Here is a 24,994-nt window from a genome sequence, read left to right as displayed (position 1 = left end):
AGGCCGGGGGTCCCTGCACTGTTGGGCGCTGTTTTTAATTCCTCCGAGCCCCTCGGGAATTTAGCCGCAGGGGCCTTGGGGGGAGCAGCGCCTCCTGGTGGCGCTCGGGAGCCAGCGCCGGGCGCCGCGGGGGGCGGGCGTGGGCGGGTCCAGGGGGCGGGGCGAGGGCGGCGGGGGGCGGGGCGTCCGCGGGGTGGAGACTGGCCCAGTCGCGCCGCCTCCGCCGCCTCCGCCGCCCTCGCCCCGCAGGCACCGAGCCCTTTGCATAGCAGCCTCGCTCCGACCCCGAGTCTCCGCGTCCCCGTGTCTCCTCTCGGCGTCCCGGCTCCCGCAAGATGACGCTCAAGGCGAGCGGGGGCGAGGGCGGGGGCAGCATGCGCACCGCACTCTCCGACCTCTACCTGGAGCACTTGCTGCAGAAGCGCAGCCGGCCCGAGGTGAGCGGGCCCCGTGGGTCCCCGGGGCGCGGGGTGCCGAGCCAGGAATCGGCCGCACCGCCTGCTGGGGGACCTCCTCCGTCTGCGGCCCTGGCCCCGGGGGGCCTGCCCTCGGGGGCGGGGGGGTCCTGTCTCCGGGGTGAAGGCCGCGGCGGGAAGCAGCGTGTGCGCGGAGTTTTGGGTGCGATGGGTGGTTGCCCTGGTCAGCCCTTCTGGGTGGGAATCAGCGGAGGCCAAGGCCTGGACAGAGTGCTTTTTAAGGTCAAGGAAAACTTCTTCGTGGACGGAAATCGGGGTAACAGAAAGACCTGAGGAGCAGATCCAAGAGGTCTGATTCGTTGGTGTTGAAACGCTTGTGTCTGGTCAGCAGAAAGGGTTGTAAAAGCCAACTCCGGCTCTAAAGTGCTCACTCACTGCCCCTCTGCATGTAGCAGGATCCCTTGTGTTAGTGTGTGCATGCGGTCGCCTGTGTGTGTGTGTGTGTGTGTGTGTGTGTGTGTGTGTGTGTGTGAGTGGACGAGGAATGCAAAGATTTCAGAGGTAATTCCGCCCTCGGGGTCCCCGCGATGACCTGTAAACGCCTGCGAACCTCTGTCCTCAAAGATGCCCACAGGGGAGGGTGACCATTTCCTTAGTATTTCTCATAGTTCTGGGTGTGAGTGGGACCCCACAAGGCAAGGTGGTGGGTCACTCAGGGTCTCTCCCTCAGGGGTGCAGTTACCAGAAAGCTCCCTCCCTCCCTCGCTCATCTGACCCCTCAGCCACAGGACATGCCAGTGGCCTGGCACCACCGAGTGAAGAGGGAGGGAGAGAGAGAGAGAGAAAGAGAGAGAGAAGTAGGAGAGGGAAAGAGAGAGAGAATCCAACTGTGGGCAGCCCTTTTCTGTCTGGTTCCTTTCACTCAACATGAGCTGAGCCCCCTCTCCAACTCCATGACCAGAGGGTGTGTAAATCTGATGGGCAGGTGGGGAGATTGTCCGCCGATTTGAAAAGAGGCCCTACGACTGCAGGAGTTAAGTGGTCGGTGCACAGTCCGAGTAGACGGCGGTTTTTGTGGAGCTGTGAGTTTATCCTCAAATATTGGATACAGTCTGGGGGTCCGCCCAGTTTTGTTGTTATTAAACGATTTGAAATAAGAAGAGGTACTAAATCCCTGAATGACATAGTATCCAGATCTGCCAAGGTGTGGGCATCGGAGGGAGAATCTCTAAGTGGTGATTCTTATTTCTTTTTTTGTTTTTAATATATTTTTATTGATTTCAGAGGAAGGAAGGGAGAGGGAGAGAGAGAAAGAAACATCAGTGATGAGAGAGAATCATTGATCGGCTGCCTCCGGCACGCCCCACACTGGGGATCGAACCCACAACCCAGGCATGTGCCCTGACCGGGAATTGAACCGTGACCTCCTGGGTCATAGGTCTACGCTCAACCACTGCGCCACGGCAGCCGAGCTGGTTCTTATTTCTTGAGTTTCACCTTGCCTTCGGGGCTCTTACCAGTCTTGGTTGTCAACACTAGGCTGTGCCTCGCGCTTGCTGTGTGGCTTTGGGCAAGCCGCTGAAGCTCTCTGTGCCTTAGGTTTCTCCTCTCTGTAAAATGGCCCTGCCTGGAGGGGAGTGGTGATGCTTTCCTGAGATAATGCTTGTCGGGCACTTCAAACCGCACTGGGACATTGAACTGCACTGGGACATCCAACATCTCTCTAAGAGCCGCGTGTCCAGGGGCAGGCATCCCGTGTTCCGATCCTGGCAAGACTCAAAACCCCAAGTTTTACTTCTGACCGTAGTCCACATTTAATATTGAAAAAGTGGCCCTAGCTGGTTTGGCTCAATGGATAGAGCATCGGCCTGTGGACTGAAGGGCCCCAGGTTCGATTCCGGTCAGGGCACATGCCTGGGTTGCGGGCTCAATCACCAGTAGGGGGTGTGCAGGAGGCAGCCGATCAATGATTCTCTCTCATCATTGATGTTTCTATCTCTCTCTCCCTCTCCCTTCCTCTCTAAAATCAATAAAATATATTTTTTTAAAAAGAAATATCTAGATCCTTACCTTTAAAAATATACACTGAGTGGCCAGATTATTATGATCTCTGAACACATAATAATCTGGCCACTCAGTGTATATCCTATATCAGTGGTTGGCAAACTCATTAGTCAACAGAGCCAAATATCAACAGTACAACGACTGAAATTTCTTTTGAGAGCCAAATTTTTAAAACTTAAACTTCTTCTAACGCCACTTCTTCAAAATAGACTCGCCCAGGCCATGGTATTTTGTGGAAGAGCCACACACAAGGGGCCAAAGAGCCGCATGTGGCTCGCGAGCCGCAGTTTGCCGACCACGGTCCTATATAATAAAAGGCTAATATGCAAATTGTCCCCTCGACCAGGAGTTTGACCAGCAGGCAGGCCAGCCAACCGCCCATGTCCCCTCCCCCTGGCCAGGCTGGCCAGACCCAACCTATGCACGAATTCATGCACCAGGCCTCTAATATATATATATATATATATATATATATATATATATATATATATATATATATATACACACACACACACATACATATATATCAGGCCTCTAATATATATATACATATATATATACACACACACACACACACACACACACACAATGAGTGGCCAGATTATTATAGATCATAATAATCTGGCCACTCAGTGTATATATATATATTGAAAAATTGTCAAATGATAATTTTGCAATAAGTTTGAACTGTAACCTGTCTCCCACCATTAAGTATATAATTCCTTCCTTAGAGAAACTAATTTTATAAGCTCTCTCTGGCCTTAATTCTTTTGTAAAAAATATTTTTATTGGTTTCAGAGCGGAAGGGAGAGGGCAAGAGAGATAGAAACATCAGTGATGAGAGAGAATCATTGATCAGCTGCCCTCTCTGCACGCCCCACACTGGGGATCGAGCCCACAACCCGGACATGGGCCCTGACCCAGAATAGAACTGAGACCTCCTGGTACATAGGTTCAACCACTGAGCCATGCCGGCTGGGCTGGCCTTATTCTTTACATAGTACCTACCCATTAGTACACATAAAATTGATTGTAAAATTCCTATTACTACTTTTCTCTTTAGTCTGATTTGAAGCAGCACTTTTCCCATGACCTGGCATTAAATAGGTCGAGAATCCCTAAAAATTCCCTTGGCCCTATCCCACATAAAAAAAAAAAATGAATGAACAGGCCTGGCCAGTTTTCTCAGTGGTTAGAACATCGGCTCACGGATTGAAGGGTCTCGGGTTTGATTCCATTCAAGGGCACGTGCCTCAGTTGAGGCTCGATCCCTGGCACCGGTCAGGTGGGTACAGGAGGCAACCAATCAACGTGTCTCTCTCACATCGATGTTTCTCTCGGTCTCTCCCCCTCCCTTCCACTCTCTAAAAACCAGTAGAAAAAAATATCCTCGGGTAAGGACTAACAAACCAAAAAGAAAAAAAAAGAACTGACAAATAAGTCAGGCTCAGATGATGCTGATGTACTACAGACACAAGAATAATCTTTGCTATTACTGTATAAAGCCATAACTGTACATACATTGTGTTTAAATGGTTTGGTGTCTTTCTTTCCTAATTGTGCAGAATAAGCTCTTTTTTTAAAAAAATATATTTTATTGATTTTGTACAGAGAGGAAGGTAGAGGGACAGAGAGTCAGAAACATCGATGAGAGAGAAACATTGACCAGCTGCCTCCTGCACACCCCCCTACTGGGGATGTGCCCGCAACCAAGGTACATGCCCTTGACCGGAATCGAACCTGGGACCTTTCAGTCTGCAGGCCGACGCTCTGTCCACTGAGCCAAACCGGTTTCGGCAGAATAAGCTCTTTATTAGTATTAAAAAATGTTTGCTATCAAAAATAAAAATAAAAATAAAATAAGTCAGGCCCAGGTGAGTTTCCACTAAGAAGACCTGTCTGTTGCTTCTTAGGCCATCACATGCAGCATCACTCCACACCGGTCATCATTCACTCTGGCCCTACTGTGTGCAGGCCTGGTGCTGCGGCTCCGTGTAAATAAGTGAGGACACAGAGGCAGGTGTAGGGTGCTGTGAAGCTGTTGGAACCCGAGTTGTTCCTTTTCAACAGAAAGCATAATTGAAAATAAAGTGTAGCTCAGCCGACGTGGCTCAGTGGTTGAGCATTGACCTATGAACCACAAGGTCAGGGTTCGATTCCCGGTCAAGGGCACATGCCCAGGTTGTGGGCTCGATCCCCAGTGCAGGAGGCAGCCCATCCATGATTCTCTCTCATCATTGATATTTCTCTCTCCCTCTCCCTTCCTCTCTGAAATCAATAAAAACTTATTTTTTTAAAAAAAAAAAAAAGTGCTATTTTCAAATTATTTAGACCTGTCCCCACTTTCCCAGAACAAGGTGTGGTCTCTGTTCGAATTCTTCCCTTCTGGGAACTTGGTGACTGCCTTTCAAAACTGACGCGTCTGGTGTCCTTGTGACCCCTCGGAGGCTGAGTATATTAAAATGCTATCATGCACATCCCAGTCAATATTTTAAATTAGAGAAGATCACCGTTGCTAACTCATTTGTTCTCTGCCAGTGAATTCGATTTCCCAGGTCAAGACCAATTCCCTGAAGTCGGGGGGTCTCTCTGACCTTGGCATTCTTGACATTGTGAGTCTGGTAATTCTTTGCTGGGAAAACTAATACCTGCCCCGCTCCCCACTTGCGACAACAAAAACGTCTGGAGGCATTGCCCAATGTACCCTGGGACAAGCAAGACGAAATCAGTTGACATTTCCTTGATGTCGGGATTTTCCCTAAGCAGTGACTTGCTCAAAACTTTCAGTGTTGCTCAGAAAGGAGGTCTCTGGGTGTGAGGCATAGAAAGGCAAGAGTAAGTAGCCAAATTTCCAAAAGCTCTGGGAAAGGGGAAGTGACCCCGGGGGGGTGGGGGGTGGGGGGGTGGGGGGTGGACAGGAAGAAAAGCTCTGAATTACGGAACCAGAACACAACTTTCGTCACATGGAATTTTCTTTTCTGATTCTTCACTTTTTCTTTTTGCCTCCACATAAAGAAATATACAGGAAGAAGAAAATACATATGTACGTTTTTGCTCAAAAGTCGCCTTGGACACCCTACTTAATATGTTTTGTTGTTTTTATTTTTATTTTTATTTATTTAAATATATTTTATTGATTTTTACAGAGAGGAAGAGAGAGGGACAGAGAGCTAGAAACATCGATGAGAGAGAAACATCGATCAGCTGCCTCCTGCACACCCCCACTGGGGATGTGCCCGCAACCAAGGTACATGCCCTTGACCGGAATCGAACCTGGGACCCTTGAGTCTGCAGGCCGATGCTCTATCCACTGAGCCAAACCGGTCCCGGCTGTTTTGTTGTTTTTAATTGATTTCAGAGAGAGGAAGGGAGAGGGAGAGAGAGAGAGAGAAACATCAATGGTGAGAGAGAATCATCGATCAGCTGCCTCCTGCACGCCCCCTAACTGGGGATTGAGCCCGAAACCTGGGCATGTGTCCTGACCAGGAATGGAACCGTGACCTCCTGGTTCACAGGTCGACAACCACTGAGCCACACCGGTTGGGCTGGACACCCTACTTAAAATCGCAAACCCCCCTTGCCCCACTTCTGCCTTATTTTCCTCCATAGCACATATCATCTTTGATATTCCCTCTAATCAGCCTACGGACCGAAGGGTCCCAGGTTTGATTCCAGGTCAGGGCACATGCCGGGGTTGCAGGCTGGATCCCCAGTAGGGGGCGTGCAGGAGGCAGCCCATCCATGATTCTCTCTCACCATGGATGTTTCTGTCTGCCTCTCCCTCTGATTGTGTAGTCGTTGAATCTGCCCACTGCAACGCCCGCTTTGTGAGCATGGGGGTCTTGTCTCCTACTCACTGCTGTATCCCAGACACCTGCATGTGCCTTCGTCAGGTGAAGTTGCAGGCTCCTCCCCCACCCAGGGCCCCGGTCAGGGTTTGTGCAGGAGGCAACCCATCGATGTGTTTCTCTCGCATCGATGTTTCTCTCTGTCTTTCCCTCTCTCTCCCACTCTCCCTAAAAATCAATGGAAACATATGCTCGGGTGAGGATTAAAAAACATAATAATAATATAAAAAAATATTTTGTATTGATTTCAGAGAGGAAGGGAGAGGGAGAGAGAGAGAGAGAAACATCAATGATGAGAGAGAATCACTGAGCGGCTGCCTCCTGCACACCCCACACTGGGGATGGAGCCTGCAACCCTGGGCACACTGGGAATCGAACTGTGACCTCCTGGTTCTTAGGTGGACGCTCAACCACCGAGCCAAAGCGGCCAGGCCATGCTCTTAATTTAAGTCCTAGAGCCTGAAACTCACTAGCCCTTTAACTTCAGACACATTTCTGAACCTTTTCCCACGGAGTGGGGATGCGGATTTCACGAAGGGGTGCATGCACAGTATCTGGCTTTGCAATGCTGCGTTTCCTGTTTTCCTTCAGTGGCCACAGTACAGCGGGTAGATAAAGGGTATTGGGAAAGGATCTTTAGGGAGTTGGCCTTTGGATGGATGGATGTGTTCTCAGAGGGCTTTACTGCCTGAGAAACAATGCACCTAGTTAATGTATAATTTGAAGACAGTATTTGCCAGAAAACCTGGCTCTCAAGTCTTCCTCTCCCCCCGCCCTCCACCCCCGCCCCAGCTCTTCCCCCAGTTCTTGGTCATTTGTGGTTAAACAGTGATAACCTCTTCCTAGTGTCTTGAAGCACTCTTGGTTTCCTTAAAGATTGTCTTTGTTTGTTTGTTTTGTTTTCCGAAAGTGGACTAGGATCTGGTGGGCGGGCCAAGAGTGGGATGTTTGCATGCCCCTGGCCCCGGGCCGGGCCATGGGAGGCCGGCAGCTGTTGAGGGCAGTTCCCCAGGGTCTACCCTCTTGGTGACCGCCCACCTTCTGGGCCCAGACTCTCTCCTGTCCCTTTGCCAGCTGCGGGTTGGCAGAGAGCCTGGCAGTAGGCTGAACTGGATTTGTTCTTTCCTCTGTTCACTGTCACTCCTTTGTAATTTGATTGTTTGAATGAGAAGAGCAACTTGAATTGCCCCTGCCTTATTCACACACCCCCGCCCCCACCCCACCCCCGAGTTTGTTTTTCATCTTTTTTTTTTTTTAAGCCCAACTTCCTTTGAGCAGCTACCTCTGCCCTTTGAACCCTGTGGCAGATGTTTCCTCCGGAGGGGGTTTCAGAGCGGCAGGCTTGCCACTCCAGCAGTTTGTAGGACTAAAGGCCAAGAGGGTGCAGGGCAAAGGCCTGTTTACTCCCCAGTTTCTCCTGAGCCTGAGCAGTCATCTTTAAGGAGGGTCACTCCACCTGGCCTGTCCTTGGGGGTGGGTGGGGGGCAGGTCCACCTCAGCCCTGGGGCTTCCCAAGGTGCCCCCGAGATGAGGGTGGCGGTTTTGAAGTTGTGGAGGGAACTCTGCAAAATGCAGTCTAGTTACCTTTGACCTTGCCCGTTTGTCAGCGTTGATCTTGTCACTTACCACGCGCATGCTGGTGGCGATGATGGTGGTGGCAAAACTGAAAAAACAGCAGCACAGCCCGGCCGGCGTGGCTCAGTGCTTCAGCGTCAGCCTATGAACCAGGAGGTCACGGTTTGATTCCCGGTCAAGGCACATGCCTCAGTTGCAGGCTCGATCCCCAGTGCGGGGCGTGCAGGAGGCAGCCGATCAAGGATTCTCTCTCATTGTTGGTTCTATCTCTCTCTCCCTCTCCCCTCCTCTCTGAAATCAATACGACTACATTTTTGAGAAACAGCAGTACATGCCATTGACCTTAGTCATGCATGTCATCAGTGACGTTGCAGAAGCTCCTGTTAGAGCCGGCCCTGTCTGGGTGCCAGGGTCCATGAGGGAAGACAGCAGAGGTAAGAGCTCTGCCTGTGTGGGACTTACACTCCAGCTGCGGAGAGAAAACCCACGGAGTCAACAAGTCAAACATACAGAGCCCATTGGGATGAATGACCAGCTGTGCGAACAGGACAGGTGTGAGGAGATCAAGGAGCCAGGACGCATGCTTTAAGACGTCCACCTGGGCCAGTTAGTTACCCAGTGTCGCCCCTCCCTCCTGAGCCCAGGCTCTGCCAATTGGGCAGCAGGAGCCCTGGCATGCCACTTCCTCAGGCAGAACTGGAGGCTGAATCCCCGTTTTTCTGTCTTCGCCTCCCACTGAAGAGCAGACTTCACTTTGGTCTGTCCCCAGGACTTCCTGTCTTCTTCCCCTCTCTCCCCTGCAGGTGCCGTCCTCCTCACCATCTAGCTGTAAAGCTCCATTTGCTAGTTGGTTGTTGTTTTTATTGATTTTTAGAGAGACAGGAAGGGAGAGGGAGAGAGAGAGAGAAACATCAATGATGCCTTAGCCAATATGGCTCAGTGGATAGAGCGTCAGCCTACAGACTAAAGGGTCCTGGGTTCACTTCTGGTCAAGGGCACACGCCCAGGTTGTGGGCTCCATCCCCAGTGTGGGACATGCAGGAGGCAGCCGATTAGTGATTCTCCCTCATCATTGATGTTTCTATCTCTCTCTCCCACTCCCTTCCTCTCTGAAATCAATATATATATATATATAAAAGAAACATCAGGTCCGGGTGAGACCATGTGTCCCTGGATCCAGGTGAGGCCTCGTGCACCGAGGCCCGGGTGAGGCCACGTGCCCCTGGGTCTGGGAGAGGCCAAGCGTCCCTGGGTCCGGGTGAGACCATGTGTCCCTAGATCCGGGTGAGGCCACGTGCCCCTTAGTCCGGGTGAAGCCGTGCCCCTGGGTCCATCCGAGACCAAACCAGAGGGAGTCGGACCTCCGTTACCACCATTTGTCCACCATCCAGAGCTGAGGGGTCAGTGCCGACATGTACACATAAGGAACTGGTGGACATTGAAATTGGGTCTCAAAAGAACTGTTGGTCCAGAAAGAAACTCACTACAGACTGATTCATTTGCCTGTCAGCATAACTATTATTGCTCGTCTCACATTCAGTTCTCATAAGTATATATCTAGTGACATATGATCTCGCTCATCTAGGGGAAATGATGAACAACATAGACTGAGGAACAAGAACAGAACCAGAAGCAAGGAGGCATCGATCGGACTATCGGGCCTCAGAGGGAGGATAGGGGAGGGTGGGGGGAGGGGGAGAGTTCAACCAAAGGACTTGTATGCATGCATATGAGCCTATCCAACGGTTAAGTTCAACAGGGGGTTGGGGCAGGTGTGGGGAGGGGGGGATGGGAATGGGGGGATGAGGACAAATATGTGACACCTTAATCAATAAAGAAATTTAAAAAGAAAAAAAAAGAAAAAAAAAAGAAACATCAGTGATGAGAAAGAATCATTGATTGCTGCCTCCTGCACACCCCACACTGGGGATCGAGCCCACAACCTGGGCATGTGCCCTGACCAGAAATCGAACCATGACCTTCTGGTTCATAGGTCAACACTCAACCACTGAGCTACACCAGCCGGGCGCTGCTAGGATTTTCTGTAGCGAGGAGATACAGGGGGTTAGTGGAAGGAGTTTGCTGTAAGGTGTGGCTGAGGAGAAGGTGGCCCTTCTTTTCTGAGGGAAGCTTCACTGAAGATGGGGCAGGGGGGCTTGGGAGGCTGGGTAGAGTGTGTCTCAGGAAGACAGGGTGGCTCGGAGGACAAGTTCATGGTGGAGATTGTGCTTTGTCTTTGGAAGCCTTCCTGTTGCGAGTTGGTTCTTCGCTTACCACGTCGGAGGCCTCCGTTGCCCTTAATCATCATTTGTAACTTCTGGGTGAGGGTGATAGCGACTCTGAGTCATCGCGGAGGGGAATGACTTGATGGATAAGCACATTTGAAAAACCAACCTTTGGGATAGCAACTCTTGAACTTGTCTGACTGGAATGTGTTTTGCCTCTGGTAAGCTTTCCTGAGTCCTTCATTTCAAGGCTGACATGTTCAAATCAACCTTTGTAATGAGGCTGAGTAAGAAGTTTATCTGCCTCGTCTAGGTCCTCTATCGCGGAGGCTTCTCCCCCTTTCAAAGGTCATTTTGTATTCTGTGGACTAAGACTTTCTAATCTGTCATTATTGAGGACATTATACAGGGTTCGCCAAGTCTGAAAGCACAGGTGACTCATCATAAATGGTTTATCGTGGGACATTACAGGGCACGATAAAATAATATGATCCACCTTGCCTGACTTTATAGCCACCTGTAGGCTATTAGTTGCCAACACACAGAAATGGTAGTTGCTGATAAACCCATACAATTAATTTCCAAGTTCGGTTTCCTGCTCTCTCAGCCCCACAGTAACGAGCGATAAGAGATTCATAAGTCAGGGTCAAGGAAAGCCCTTCATTTTATTTCATGCTTTGCATTAGAAATGTGAAATTTGAGCTCATAATTTGAGGGCAGCAGTTATTCAATCAGTGGTCCTTGAATTCCTCATTCTGTAGACCATGCACACGGTAAAAACATACAAATAATATAGATGGTTAATTTGAGAAAAGGAATTTTTCCTTCCAAATTTATGCTGCTTTTGCTCTGGTTTTCCTGAATCTACTTGGCTATCTGATCTCGTGCCCTTTAAATGGATCTGTGGCAGTAGATACGTAGCTTTGAAAAGTTCTAACCAAATGTCCCGGATCACCATGGGCAATGCTTTGAGGAACTGTTTCATCACTGTGTATCATGGCCTCTTATTTTCTTTTTTTAATATATATTTTTATTGATTTCAGAGAGGAAAGGAGAGGGAGAGAGATGTAAAAACATCAGTACTGAGAAAGAATCATTGATTGGCCGCCTCCTGCATGTGTTCCACTGGAGATCAAGCCCGAAACCTGGGCATGTGCCCTTGACCGGAATCGAACCTGGGACCCTTCAGCCTGCAGGCTAACGCTCTATCCACTGAGCCAAACTGGCCAGGGCATGGCCTCTTTATTTTCCCATCCCAGAATATGAGTGGGAATCTCATAGTCTGAAAACCGATCCTGTATACTGCATATTTCCAAAGATCTGTTGCTTGTACCCATTTTTTGGTACCAAGCTCTCTTAGTTATATAGTTTTTTGGTTGCAAACAAGTGCTACTGGCCAGCTATTCTGCTACTTATTTTATGCAATAAGCTCAACCCTACTAGGAGCTCAATAACAGTACAGTATCAAAACCATGGATTTGACATTTGTATGACGTGTGAGTGTAGTTCTATGCCATTTTATCACACGTAGATATATGTAACCACCACTACAATCAAGATACATTGAAGAGATTGAACTGTTCCATCACCACAAAGATGTTCCTGCTGCTCCCCCTTTATAGTCACACTAGGGGCCTGGTGCACGAAATTCATGCACGTGGGGGGATCCCTCAGCTCCTTACCGCCCATCTGCTCACTGCTCCTTACCGCTCAGCTCACTGCTCCTTAGTGCTGCCACGGAGGTGGGAGAGGCTCCAGCCACGGCTGCTGCGCTTGCCAGCCATGAGCCCGGCTTCTGGCTGAGCAGTGCTCCCCCTATGGGAGCACACTGACCACCAGGGGGACAGTTCCTGCACTGAGTGTCTGCCCCCTGGTGGTCAGTATGCATCATAGCGGCTGATCATTCTGCTATTTGATCGATTTGCATATTAGGCTTTTATTATATAGACTAGAGGCCCATTGCATGATATTCGTGCAAGAATAGGCCCCTGGCTTCACTCTCAGCTGCCTGGGAGCCAGCACGTCCCCGCTCCCTGGTGGCCTGGGGCCGGCATGTCCTTGCTTCTGTCTGGAGCACCACTCCAGTAGCTCCCTCCGCCACACCCCCCTTCCCCTCATAGCAGGCTTCACTCTGCTCTGTGCCTGCATATGCAAATTAACCTCCATCTTTGTTGGGTTAATTTGCATACTCACTCTGATTGGCTGTGGGTGTAGCAGAGTGATGGTTAATTTGCATGTTTCTCTTTTATTAGGTGAGATCGTCTCCTCATTCCCACCATCTCTAACCCTTGGCAGCCACTAATCTGTTTTCCATCTCTATAATTTTGCCATCTAAAGAATGTTATATAAATGGAGTCATATAGTCTGCAATTTTTTGAGATCGGCTTTTTTCACTCATCAGAATGCCTTTTAGATCCATCCCAGGTTGTTGCATATAATAGTTTATTCCTTTTTATTGCTGAGAAGTGTTCCATGTTAAGGCTGGACTAGAGTCCGTTGAAGTGCTCACCTATTGTAGGCCATTCTGGTTGCTTCCAGGTTTGGGTATTATGAATAAAGCTTTTATGACCCTTCATGTATAGGTTTTGTGTGAACATTTCCCAACAAAGCACCCAGCTCTCTTCCCAAATGGCATACCATTTTACATTCCCACCAGCAGTGGCTGAGAGATTCAGTTTCTTCGAATCCTCACCAGCATTTAGTGTTGTCACTATTTTTAACCTTAGCTATTCTGAGCATATAGTGGTTTCTCATTATGGTTTTCTTGTGCATTCCTCCCTGATGATGTACAACATGTTTTCATACCCTCATTTGCCATCCTTTCTTGCATATTCTTTTAGTGAGATAGCTGTTCATGTCTTTTGCTCACTTTCAACTAGGTTGTTCTTATTATTGAGGGTTTTTTTTTAAATTTCAAAGAGGAATGGAGAGGGAGAGAGATAGAAACAGCAATGATGAGAGAGAATCATTGATCGGCTACCTCCTACACGCCCCCCACTAGGAATCGAACCCACAACCCAGGCATATGCCCTGACCAGGAATCAAACCGTGACCTCCTGGTTCATAGGTTGACGCTCAACACTGAACCACGCTGGCCAAGCTACAGCACACATTCTTGACTACTTGTAGCTATACACTGAGTGGCCAGATTATTATGATCTCTGAACGCATAACAATCTGGCCACTCAGTGTACATATATTAAAGGCCTGGTGCATGAATTCATGCATGGGTGGGGTCCGGCCAGCCTGACCAGGGGGAGGGGACATGGGCGGTTGGCTGGCCTGCCTGCTGGTCGAACTCCTGGTCGAGGGGACAATTTGCATATTAGCCTTTTATTATATAGGATATACACTGAGTGGCCAGATTACTATGCATTCAGAGATCATAATAATCTGGCCACTCAATGTATGTCTTGAAACTGTGTACACTGATTCCTTCTACTGTCTTCCTTTTTGAAATTGTTTTAGTTGTTCAGGGCCTGTGCCTTCACATCACATACATGATATTGTAAAGTTATTCAGAGGTGCTTTTAGTGTAACCCCTGTGGATCAGGTGAGTGAAGCTGCTTGTATGTAAGAGAAGTAACGTCCCAGGTAGAGGGGAATCGGCAGCCAGCACTTGGCTCCTGTACCAGGGAGCAGCAGGAAGGAAAGACCTGGAGAGCGTGTGCCTGCCTGCAGGGGGCAGCCATTCCTCAGCCCAACCCAACAGCTTTGCCCCACTTGCTATTTATTTCATGCAACAAGCTCAACTCTGCTTAGCTGTATGCCTTCAAACTGTGCACACTGATTCCTTCTACTGGCTTCCTTATCCCGGTTCTCCCTGATCTTGTTTGGGATGGCAAGACGCCCAAATCAGTTCTTCTTTTCTCAGTCCCTTTTGCAGCCTGGGCTGGCCATGTTCAATTCTGGCCCATGAAACACGAACAGATGTGCACTGGAGAAGTTCTGCGACAGCTGTCCTGGCCCTTTTCCCTTCCTCCTGCCTTGAAAGTGCAGCTCAAGGCCTGATTGGCAGCTTTTCGAGAGATGTTTTCACCCCAAGCTCATTTTTTTCCTTTCTCTGTACAGGGACTTCGGAGCCCCGGGCTCTTGTGCACTGCAGAGCGGCACACCTCTCCCCAGCCAAGTCCTCCTCTGTGCACATTTCAGGCTCTGCTCTCTCAACTCTGCTTGATCAGTGACCATTCATTCCCCCATCTGCTTTCCGTCTTCTAAAAAGTGATTGAAATCTCTCCTCCCTGATGACTTCCTCATGTTTTCTTTTGGTGTGTGTGTTTCTATTCCCTTGCCCCCCGCTTGCTCTCATTTAAACAGGGTGTGGGGTGCACACCGGTACTGAGGCTGCCAACTTGAACCCAAACCACAGTCACGAGAATTCTCTCTCCCCAGAATGGAAAGCATTGTACTTTGTAGAGCTTTTAGGAATAATAGATTCTCATTTGCCTGTATAAAAATAAATTGAGCCCAGCTGGCGTGGCTCAGTGGTTGGGCGTCAACCTATGAACCAGGAGGTCATGGTTTGATTCCCGGTCAGGGCACATGCCCGGGTTGCAGGCTCGATCCCCAGTGTGGGGTGTGCAGGAGGCAGCCGATCCATGATTCTCTCTCATCATGGATGTTTCTATCTCTCTCTCCCTCTCCCTCCCTCTCTGAAATAAAAAAAAAAAGATATGTAAAAAAACAAAACAAAAAACACCACACAAATTAATTGAAACTAAAGGGATGCATGAAAAAATTTTATTTTATTTTATTTTTTTGTTGTTGTTAATCCTCACCCAAAGATATTTTCTCCCCATTGATTTTAAGAGAGTGGAAGGGAGGGAGGAGGGAGGAGGGAGGGAGGGAGGAAGGGAGAGGGGGAGAGAAAGAGAGAGAGAGAGAGAGAGAGAGAGAGAGAGAGGAGAGAGAGGAGAGAGACACGTTGATTGGTGGCCTACTGCGCACACCCTGACCCGGCCGGATCGTGCCTGCAACTTAGGTACATGCCCTTGACTGGGAATCGAACTCAGACCCTTTGGTCCATGGGCCGATGCTCTAACCACTGAGCCAGGGCTGACACATGAAATTTTTAATGCTGAACATCTGTAGCAGTGTCTTTCTGGATTCGTTTTTGTTGGTTTTTTAAATCCTCACCTGAGGATATTTTTCCATTGATTTTTAGAGGGAGTGGCAGGGAGGGAGAGACAGAGAGAAACATCGATGTGAGAGAAACATACCGATTGGTTGCCTCCCGCATGTGCACCGACCGGGGCCCAGGCCGGGGAGAAGCCTGCAACTAAGGTATGTGCCCTTGACCGGAATCGAACCCAAGACCCTTTGGTCCGCAGGCTGATGCTCTATCCACTGAGCCAAACCATCTAGGGCTCTTTCAGGATTCTAAATGCATCTCAGCACTCTCCTACAGACAGACTTGGCACAGCATCTTGACAGCAGCCCACATTTGTAAGTGAAGCACTGAGAGCTCAAGAAACGTGCCCACCATCACCCAGATGCTAGTAAGAGTCAGGACTCGGACCCAGACCGTTCGGGGTCTGTCTCTGTCCAAAGGCATGCCTACGATCTGTAACCTGTGCTGTCTTTTTCCTCTCACTGATTTCTTTTACCGCAGTAACACACGCACATAGTAATTTGAAAGGTTTAAGTGGCTACACGGTGAATACAATTTCCTTCTCACCCCATTCTGTGGTCACCCAGTTCTCCTTCCTACAAGCAGCTCCGGTTGCCTGTATCTCCTTCCAGAGGTCGCATATCTCTATATATAAAAGCCCAGTGACCGTTAAGGTGGAACGACCGGAACAACCAGAACGACCGGTCGCTATGACGCGCACTGACCACCAGAGGGCGGGCAGACAGCGCAGAAGCTGCCCCCTGGTGGTCAGCGCGCTCCCACAGTGGGAGCACCACTCAGCCAGAAGCCGGGCTCATGGCTGGAGAGCACAGCAGCAGTGGCAGGAGCCTCTCCCGCCTCTACGGCAGCGCCAAGTGGTAAAGAGCGAGCAGGTGGACGGTTAGGAGTGAGCAGGTGGCGGCTAGGAGGAAGGGGTCCCGGATTGTGAGAGGGCACAGGCCGAGCTGAGGGACCCCCTTCCCCGATGCACAAATTTTGTGCATCGGGCCTCTAGTGCATTTATAAGCAAGTATGAACGTGGTCATTGTTTCGCTGTTTATGCTGATGATAGCATACCTTTTCTCACTGTGCGTTTTTCTTCCTCTTAACAATTTATCTTCAAGGTTAACCTCAGCACCTCCTTGTCCTTGCTACATGCTAGGATACCCCCAGGACAGTGGTCGGCAAACTGCGGCTCGCGAGCCACATGCGGCTCTTTGGCCCCTTGAGTTTTTAGCAAAGGCCAGCTTAGGAGTACCCTAATTAAGTTAATAGCAATGTACCTACCTATATAGTTTAAGTTTAAAAAATTTGTCTCTCAAAAGAAATTTCAGCCCTGACCGGTGTGGCTCAGTGGGTAGAGCGTCAGCCTGTGGACTGAAAGGTCCCTGGTTCGATTCCAGTCAAGGGCATGTACCTTGGTTGTGGGCACATCCCCAGTAGGGAGGTGTGCAGGAGGCAGCTGATCAGATGTTTCTCTCTCATCGATGTTTCTAACTCTCTATCCCTCTCCCTTCCTCTCTGTAAAAAATCAATAAAATATATTTAAAAAAAAAATAAATTTCAGTCGTCGTACTGTTGATATTTGACTCTGTTGACTAATGAGTTTGCTGACCACTGGCCCAGGAGATGTTGAGCCGTCTACTATAGAGAGCCTTGAAGTTATGTGGAGGTCTGTGCTCCCAGGTACCATAAGTCGGATTTCTAAATATACAACCCTATCTCAGGCAATTCTGTTTTCATAGCGATGTCCTATGATTCGGTGTCATGTGAGCCTGGTTGCTACACAGGCAGTTTCTCTTTCTTAGTACTTCCCTCATTTGAGGCCACCCTGTAACTAGCACTATTTCAAGTGTCACCATCTTCTCAGAGTCTCCATTGACCTCTTAGAAATATGTTAATTACAATGACAATAGTAGCCCTAGCTGCTTTGGCTCAGTGGATAGAGCGTCAGCCTGCGGACCCAAGTGTCCCAGGTTCGATTCTGGTCAAGGCCACGGTTGCAGGCTCCTCTCCGGCCCTGGTCGGGGCGTGTGCAGGAGGCAACCAATCGACATGTTTCTCTCACATCGATGTTTTTCTCTGTCTTTCCCTCTCTCTTCCACTCTCTCTAAAAGGTCAATGGGGAAATATCCTCAGGTGAGGATTAAAAATAAATTAATTAAATTAAAATAAAATAGTATATTGTTTTATGAGTAACACCCCCTATCTTATGACATATATGCCCATCCACAGCTTCAAGCCTCCTTGTCTCTGATCTTCCAACTCTTTTCCATATAGTCTTTCGGATAGGCCCCGTGGTCGGCAAACTGCGGCTCTCGAGCCACATGCGGCTCTTTGGCCCCTTGAGTGTGGCTCTTCCACCAAATACCACGTCCTGGGCGAGTCTATTTTGAAGAAGTGGTGTTAGAAGAAGTTTAAGTTTAAAAAATTGGGCTCTCCAAAGAAATTTCAATCGTTGTACTGTTGATATTTGGCTCTGTTGACTAATGAGTGAATGAATGAATGAATGAATGGAGAGAGAAAAACTGATTCCCACTTCTCCTTCTCCACAAAGTGGATAACAAGGTGCACCACTCACAGCCCCGCTGTCTGAGGGACACCCCAGGGTATGTCTGGAATGCAGCTGCCAGCCATTTTCAGCTTGTACCCAGATACTGAATTGACCCTTCCTTCCATAAAGCAAGCTCAGCCTGTTCCTCCTCCTCCATATTGTTTTTTATTTATATTTTACTGGGGTGGGGGAGCACTTTTAGGGATTCCCACTTGGCCTTCCCCACAGTCATCGTGCTACCCGAAGACCTGGGTTACTTCAACATCAATAGTTTAGAAAGATGAGGGAGAGCCAGCAAAAAAGACTGGGAAGGAGCATTTCAAGGAGGAAAGGGTGATCATCTGTGAGATGCATAACCTCAGACTAATCATGCGAAAACATTGGACAAACACAAACTGTGAGACAGTCTGCAAAATGGTAGCCCTGCCCGGCTGATGTGGCTCACTGGTTGAGCAACAATCAGGGCACATGCCCGGGTTGCGGGCTCGATTCCCAGTGTGGGGCGTGCAAGAGGCAGCCGATCAGTGATTCTCTCTCGTCATTGATGTTTCTCTCTCTCCCTCTCCCTGCCTCTCTGAGATCAATAAAAATGTATATTAAAAAAAAACAAACACAGGCCGAAACGGGTTTGGCTCAGTGGATAGAGCGTCGGCCTGCGGACTCAAGGGTCCCAGGTTCGATTCCGGTCGAGGGCATGTACCTTGGTTGCGGGCACATCCCCGGTAGGGGGTGTGCAGGAGGCAGCTGATCGACGTTTCTCTCTCATCGATGTTTCTAGCTCTCTATCCCTCTCTCTTCCTCTCTGTAAAAAATCAATAAAATATATATTTAAAAAAAAAACACAGTAGCCCTGTCCCATTAAAAAATGTCAAGGTCATAAAAGGCTGAGGAACTTTTCCTAATGAAGGATGATTAAAGCGATGTGCAAACTCAATGCAGTGCCCAATCCTGAATTGAATCTTCATCTAGGAAAAGAAATTATCTATACATATAAAAGCCTAAACGACCAAATGACCAGTCAACTGGTTGCTATGATGCGCACTGACCACCAGGGGGCAGATTCTCTGACCAGTAGGTTAGCTTGCTGCTGGGGTCCAGCCAGTCAGGACTGGGCGAGACGGGCCAGACATGCCCTGGAGCCAACCTCCCACAGTCCCTCCCTGGCCTCTAAAATAATCTAATTAATTTCCTTTCATTGTGCGCCGGGCCTCTAGTTTCTTTAGAGCCTCAGAGGTGGTTTGTGAGAAACTGATGGTAACCTGAATCAGCTTTCCTGCTGTGGGACCCAGAGCATCAGGAAGTAAAGAGGGAAGAGCAATTGGGTCTGATGCTCACCAGAGCTCCTGTCACTGGAGAGGCGCTTATTGTTGGAATGGGAAAGGCCACCTCCATCCGTGCTCACTTCTCCACGTGACTGAGGCTTTCCCACTGCAGCTGTCCCCTCTGCCTCCTCCCATTCTGAATTAACCCCCCCTGGATCTTCACTATGGAGTATGTGTGTGTATGCCCCATGCAGGTACACAGCCCCTTACCAGAAGCTCTTGGGGCCCAATGTGCATTAGAAAGCACAGCTTTCCTGACTGTGTTCTATTTTTTGTAATTCTCCCAGCAGGGCAGCACCCTGTAAATCAAACACATTAATATTTCTGCAGAGAGCTGAATCAACATGTCTATTAAGTTGGCTAAATAAAGCTTTCAGACAGCTTCACATAAATTCAAAGAGATTGGATGCCAAACTGAGAACTTGGTTTTCAGAGCCTGGGGTTTAATTTTTTAATATATTTTTATTGCCGAAACCGGTTTGGCTCAGTGGATAGAGCTTTGGCCTGTGGACTGAGGGGTCCCAGGTTCGATTCCGGTCAAGGGCATGTACCTTGGTTGCGAGCACATCTCCAGTAGGGGGTGTGTAAGAGGCAGCTGATCGATGTTTCTCTCTCATCGATGTTTCTAACTCTCTATCCCTCTCCCTTCCTCTCTGTAAAAAATCAATAAGATACATTTAAATATATATATATTCCAGTGTATAAGACGACTGGGCATATAAGATTTTCCTGGGTTAAAAAGTCGTCTTATATGCCGGAAAATATGATGTGTGTGTGTGTGTGTGTGTGTGTGTGTGTGTGTGTACCATATTTTCCGGCGTATAAGACGACTTTTTAACCCAGGAAAATCTTATACGCCCAGTCATCTTATACGCCTGAAAATACGGTATATATTATTGATTTCAGAAAGGAAGGGAGAGGGAGAGAGAAACATCAATGATAAGAGAATCATTGATTGGCTACCTCTGGCACTGGGGTAGCCGGGGATCAAGCCCGCAACTGGGGATCAAGCCCACAACCCCGGCATGTGCCCTGACCAGAAATCGAACCATGACCTCCTGGTTCACAGGTCAGTGCTCAACCACTGAGCCACACCGGCCGGGCCATGGGGTTTTAGAATTGCTATTACAGACTGACATAAGGGAGGATCTTCGCTGCTTGCTTCACACATTGCTCTATTGTTTTGATGTGACAGGCCGTGTCGCACCAGTTGAATGCTGTGACCGAGGACATGTATACCGATGGGTCTGCTGCCCCGGGTAGCCCTACCCAGGCTAAGGGACAGGAGGTGCGGAAGGTGCGACTCATCCAGTTCGAGAAGGTCACCGAGGAGCCTATGGTAACCCCTTGTCCTGTTTACCCACTGCTTACTCTCAAAACCACATAAGTCACTGGGCCACGAGAAGAAACTCAGGAGCTGAGTTAGGGAAGCAGCCAGCTGTCACATAGTCTGTCTCCATCTCAAGCTCCTCCTCCAAGCAGGCTTCATGCCCGTTCTAGTTGAGGAGCATCCCACGTATAGATGGAAAATCTTTCTCCTGAGAAATTGCCTTATATTGTCTTCAAGATAACCTCAGAAAGAGCTTAAAATAAAGCATTCTGCACCATTGTCTCTATTTCAGGGAATCACTCTGAAGCTGAACGAAAAGCAGTCCTGTACGGTGGCGAGAATTCTTCATGGTGGCATGATTCATAGACAAGGTACTCTGTGGGGTTCCTAGATTGTTTCATTCACCTCAGTGGTGAGGGACATGAAGCTTATAATCTTCAAAACTGGGAGCATTTTTTGGCCCTAGCCTGTGTGGGTCAGTGGTAGAGCATCAGTCCTGGCACTGAAGGGTCATGGGTTCGATTCCCGGTCCAGCGCATGTACCTCATTTGCAAGATTGATCCCTGCCTCCAGTCAGGCTGCATGCGGCAGGCAGCCAACCAATCGATATGTTTCTCTCACATCGATGTTTTTCTCTCTCTCCACACCCCCCCTTCCAATATCTCTAAAAATCAAGGGGAAAAATATCCTTGGGTGAGGATTAACCAAGAAAAACAGCATTTTTGTATGTGTGCCAAAAGATTATTTGTGGCTTAATAACTGGCCCTTTAGAATAATTGAGTGATAAGCTCTTCACATGAATTGCTCAGTGCCACCATCTCTCCCTCTCAGCTTTTCTTATACACCTATTTATATACTAGAGGCCTGGTGCACTGGCCTAAGGGGATCAGGCTGAAACCCGCTCTCCGACATCCCTCAAGGGGTCCCAGATTTCCAGACGGTGCAGGCCACGCTGAGGGACCCCATCGGTGCACAATCGGGGCCAGGGAGGGATTGAGGGAGGGCTCCAGGGCGTGTCTGGCCCATCTTGCCCAGACCTGATTGGCCGGACCCCAGCAGCAAGCTAACCTACCAGTTGGAGCGTCTGCCCCCTGGTGGTCAGTGCGCATCATAGCAACTGGTCGAACGGTCGGACACTTAGCATATTGGGCTTTTATTATATAGGATACCAATATTTTCCCATTTAATATTTGAGCAATTACTGTATACAACCCATTGCATTAGAATTTGAGTACAGAGTAGTGACGAAAAGAGACCATCTATACCTCCTGGAGCTCACAGTTAAATTGAGCAAATAGACATTAAACATTAGCTCCTACCCTTTTATGTTCAGTTTTGTATCTGGGGTGTCACAAATGTTGGTAAGCACTCCTCACTCAGAATCTAAATACTGATGAACTTTACCATTAGGTAACATTGTGGAGTTTTAGCTAAACAACAAAGAAATATCGAACTTTCTGGCGAATGAGGAGTACTGTGTTCTTTGCCTTACATTGTTATTCTTTTTAGTGGGATCTCTAATTACAGGGAACTTTGAGGATGAGGTGCTTTCATTTATTTTTTATTTTTATTTTTTTAAATATATTTTTATTGATATTTTACAGAGCGGAAGGGAGAGGGATAGAGAGTTAGAAACATTGATGAGAGAGAAACATCAATCAGCTGCCTCTTGCACACCCCCTACTGGGGATGGGCCCGCAACCAAGGTACATGCCCTTGACCGGAATTGAACCTGGGACCCTTCAGTCCACAGGCTGACGCTCTATCCACTGAACCAAACCGGTTAGGGCTGGTTTCCTTTTTAAAAATATATAATTTTATTGATTTCAGAGAGGAAGGGGGAAGGAGAGAGAGAAACATCAATGATGAGAATCATTGATTAGTTGCCTCCTGCACGCCCCCTACTGGGGACCGAGCCCACAGCCCAGGCATGTGCCCTTGACCGGAATCAAACCCGGACCCTTCAGTGTGCAGGATGATGCTCTGTCCACTGAGCCAAAGTGGCTAGGGCTGAACATTTATTCTTTTTTTAAAATATATTTTTATTGATTTCAGAGTGGGAGGAAGAGGGAGAGAAACATCAATGAGAGAGAATCACTGATCCTGCTGCCTCCTGCACACCCCCTACTGGGGATCGAGCCCACAACCCGGGCATGTGCCCTGACCAGAAATGGAATCATGACCTCCTGGTTCTCAGGTCGATGCTCAACCACTGAGCCACATCAGCCAGGCTGAACATTTATTCTACACAAATTTTTTTTTCTATTACAGTTTACATTCGATATTATTTTATGTAGTTGCAGGTATGCAGCATAGAGGTTAGATGATCTTATAATTTACAGAGTTGAACATTGATTCTTTTGTGGACTGATTTTTCATTTCATGGCAGGCTCCCTTCACGTGGGGGATGAGATCCTAGAAATCAATGGCACAAACGTGACCAATCACTCGGTAGACCAGCTGCAGAAGGCGATGGTGGGTATTTGCTATATCATTGTCCTCATCAGTGTCAGTGTGCCTCGTTTTTTCTGTCAAAGTATTTGTATCTCAGGGAGAAAACGATTACCATTGGCAATCTTTATTCTGGGCGAGAAATGAGTTCTCTGCTTGCATTTAGTAAACTTCTCAAACAAGGCAAATAGCGCAGAGCATCTGTCTAGGAAGAACGTCGGCCTGGCTGGCCGAAGGCCTTGGTCTGTAATGGCAGCTCCGAATCCCTGCCCTACTTTATTCTAGCCCTGTGATTTTGAGCAAGTGAATTAACTTCTCCAAGTCATCTGTAAAATGAAGATAGTAACGCCTATTCTTCTGTCACGGATTTGTTATGAAGAGCAAATGGGATATTCTTTTTTTTAAATATATTTTATTGATTTTTTTACAGAGAGGAAGGGAGAGGGATAGAAAGTAAGAAACATTGATGAGAGAGAAACATCGATCAGCTGCCTCCTGCACACTCCCCACTGGGGATGTGCTCGCAACCAAGGCACATGTCCTTGACTGAAATCGAACCCGGGACCCTTCAGTCCGCAGGCCAGCGCTCTATCCACTGAGCCAAACCGGTTAGGGAACAAATGGGATATTCTAATGAAAAGTTGAGGTTGCCAAAACCGGTTTGGCTCAGTGGATAGAGCATCGGCCTGTGGACTCAAGGGTCCCAGGTTCGATTCCGGTCAAGGGCATGTACCTTGGTTGCGGGCACATCCCTAGTAGGGGGTGTGCAAGAGGCAGCTGGTCGATGTTTCTCTCTCATCAATGTTTCTGACTCTCTATCCCTCTCTCTTCCTCTCTGTAAAAAAATCAATAAAAAAAAAATTAAAAAAAGAAAAGTTGAGTGTCCCCTTTAAAGGATTCAGTCAGTATTTGTTGAGCACTTACTATGTGCCAGGCATTGTGCTTGGTGTATGTGCTTCCTGTCCTATTGGCCCCTCCAGATTCTTCACCATCTTCCTCCACCTCTGCACACACCAGAGATCATTCCTGTAACCAAAGCATTAAAACACCCATGGGGGACACATCCAATAGGGTGGTGAGGGCCTGAGGCGGGGGGTGGGGTCGGGCTAGAAGAGGTCAATGGAGGGAAAGGGGGCATATGTGATAACTTGCAACAATAAAGATTTTTTTGAAACCACCCATGGGGTGGTTGGGTGTAATTGGCCACTGCAGAAGAAGCCACATCTTGGGCACTTTGAGATGCTAGGGTGCTTGCCTGGGAATGAATCCGAGAACCGCAACCCGGGAGGAAGTGTCGTTTGAAAACCAAAATGTGTTTTTTCACTTGAGACAGAAATGAGGAAACGGAACCTTGGAGAGTTCTGAAACTTGCCCACGATCACATGGCTTTTAAGAATTTGATTTCAGCCCTAGCCGGCTTGGCTCAGTGGATAGAGTGTTGGCCTGTGAACTGAAAGGTCCTGGGTTTGATTCCTGATCAGGGCACATGCCCGGGTTGTGGGCTCGATCCCCAGTGAGGCATGCAGGAGGCAGCCGATCCATGATTCTCTCTCATCATGGATGTTTCTATCTCTCTCTCCCTTCCTCTCTGAAATCAATAAAAATATGTTAAAAAAAAAAAGAAGAATTTGCTTTCATCAAAACTCCTTGTGTAGACTTCTGCCTCTGACCAAGATGGAGAACAGGGACGATACGTACCCTGTCTCTTGAAATGACCCAAATCCTAAATGCCCATGCCCCTAGCGACAGAACTCCAAAGTACTTGAAGCAAAACCTGGCAGAACCAAAAGAAGAAAAATACAAATCCATGATTATAATCCAAGATTTCGCTATCTTTCTCTTTTTTAAAAAAAATATATCTTTATTGACTTCAGAGAGGAAGGAAGAGTCCACAACCTGGGCATGCGCCCTGATTCATAGGTCAATGCTCAACCGTTGAGTCGTGCTGGCTGAGCAATAACTTTTCTTTTTTTTTTTTTTTTAATGTATTTTATTGATTTTTTACAGAGAGGAAGGGAGAGGGATAGAGAGTTAGAAACATCGATGAGAGAGAAACATCGACCAGCTGCCTCCTGCACACCCCCTACTGGGGATGTGCC

At 48.3% G+C, this 24,994-nt stretch overlaps 1 protein-coding gene across 1 annotated transcript in view; it reads left to right on the top strand.

Moving 5' to 3' along the window:
- The first annotated feature begins 236 nt into the window (after window positions 1-236).
- Window positions 237-24,994, top strand: part of MPP1 (MAGUK p55 scaffold protein 1) — a 40,575-nt gene continuing 15,817 nt past the window's right edge. Inside the window, exons 1-4 of the mRNA XM_054713555.1 lie at window positions 237-437; window positions 20,310-20,453; window positions 20,737-20,815; window positions 22,834-22,919. Of these exons, the coding sequence (XP_054569530.1) occupies window positions 336-437; window positions 20,310-20,453; window positions 20,737-20,815; window positions 22,834-22,919 (411 nt within the window). The 5' untranslated portion in view covers window positions 237-335. The remainder of the gene's footprint in view (window positions 438-20,309; window positions 20,454-20,736; window positions 20,816-22,833; window positions 22,920-24,994) is intronic.

The sequence above is a fragment of the Eptesicus fuscus genome, chromosome 1 (assembly GCF_027574615.1).
Source record: "Eptesicus fuscus isolate TK198812 chromosome 1, DD_ASM_mEF_20220401, whole genome shotgun sequence".
Lineage (NCBI taxonomy): Eukaryota > Metazoa > Chordata > Mammalia > Chiroptera > Vespertilionidae > Eptesicus > Eptesicus fuscus.
Note: the sequence above shows the minus strand (reverse complement) of the source record. Positions and strands in the feature narration are given on the sequence as shown.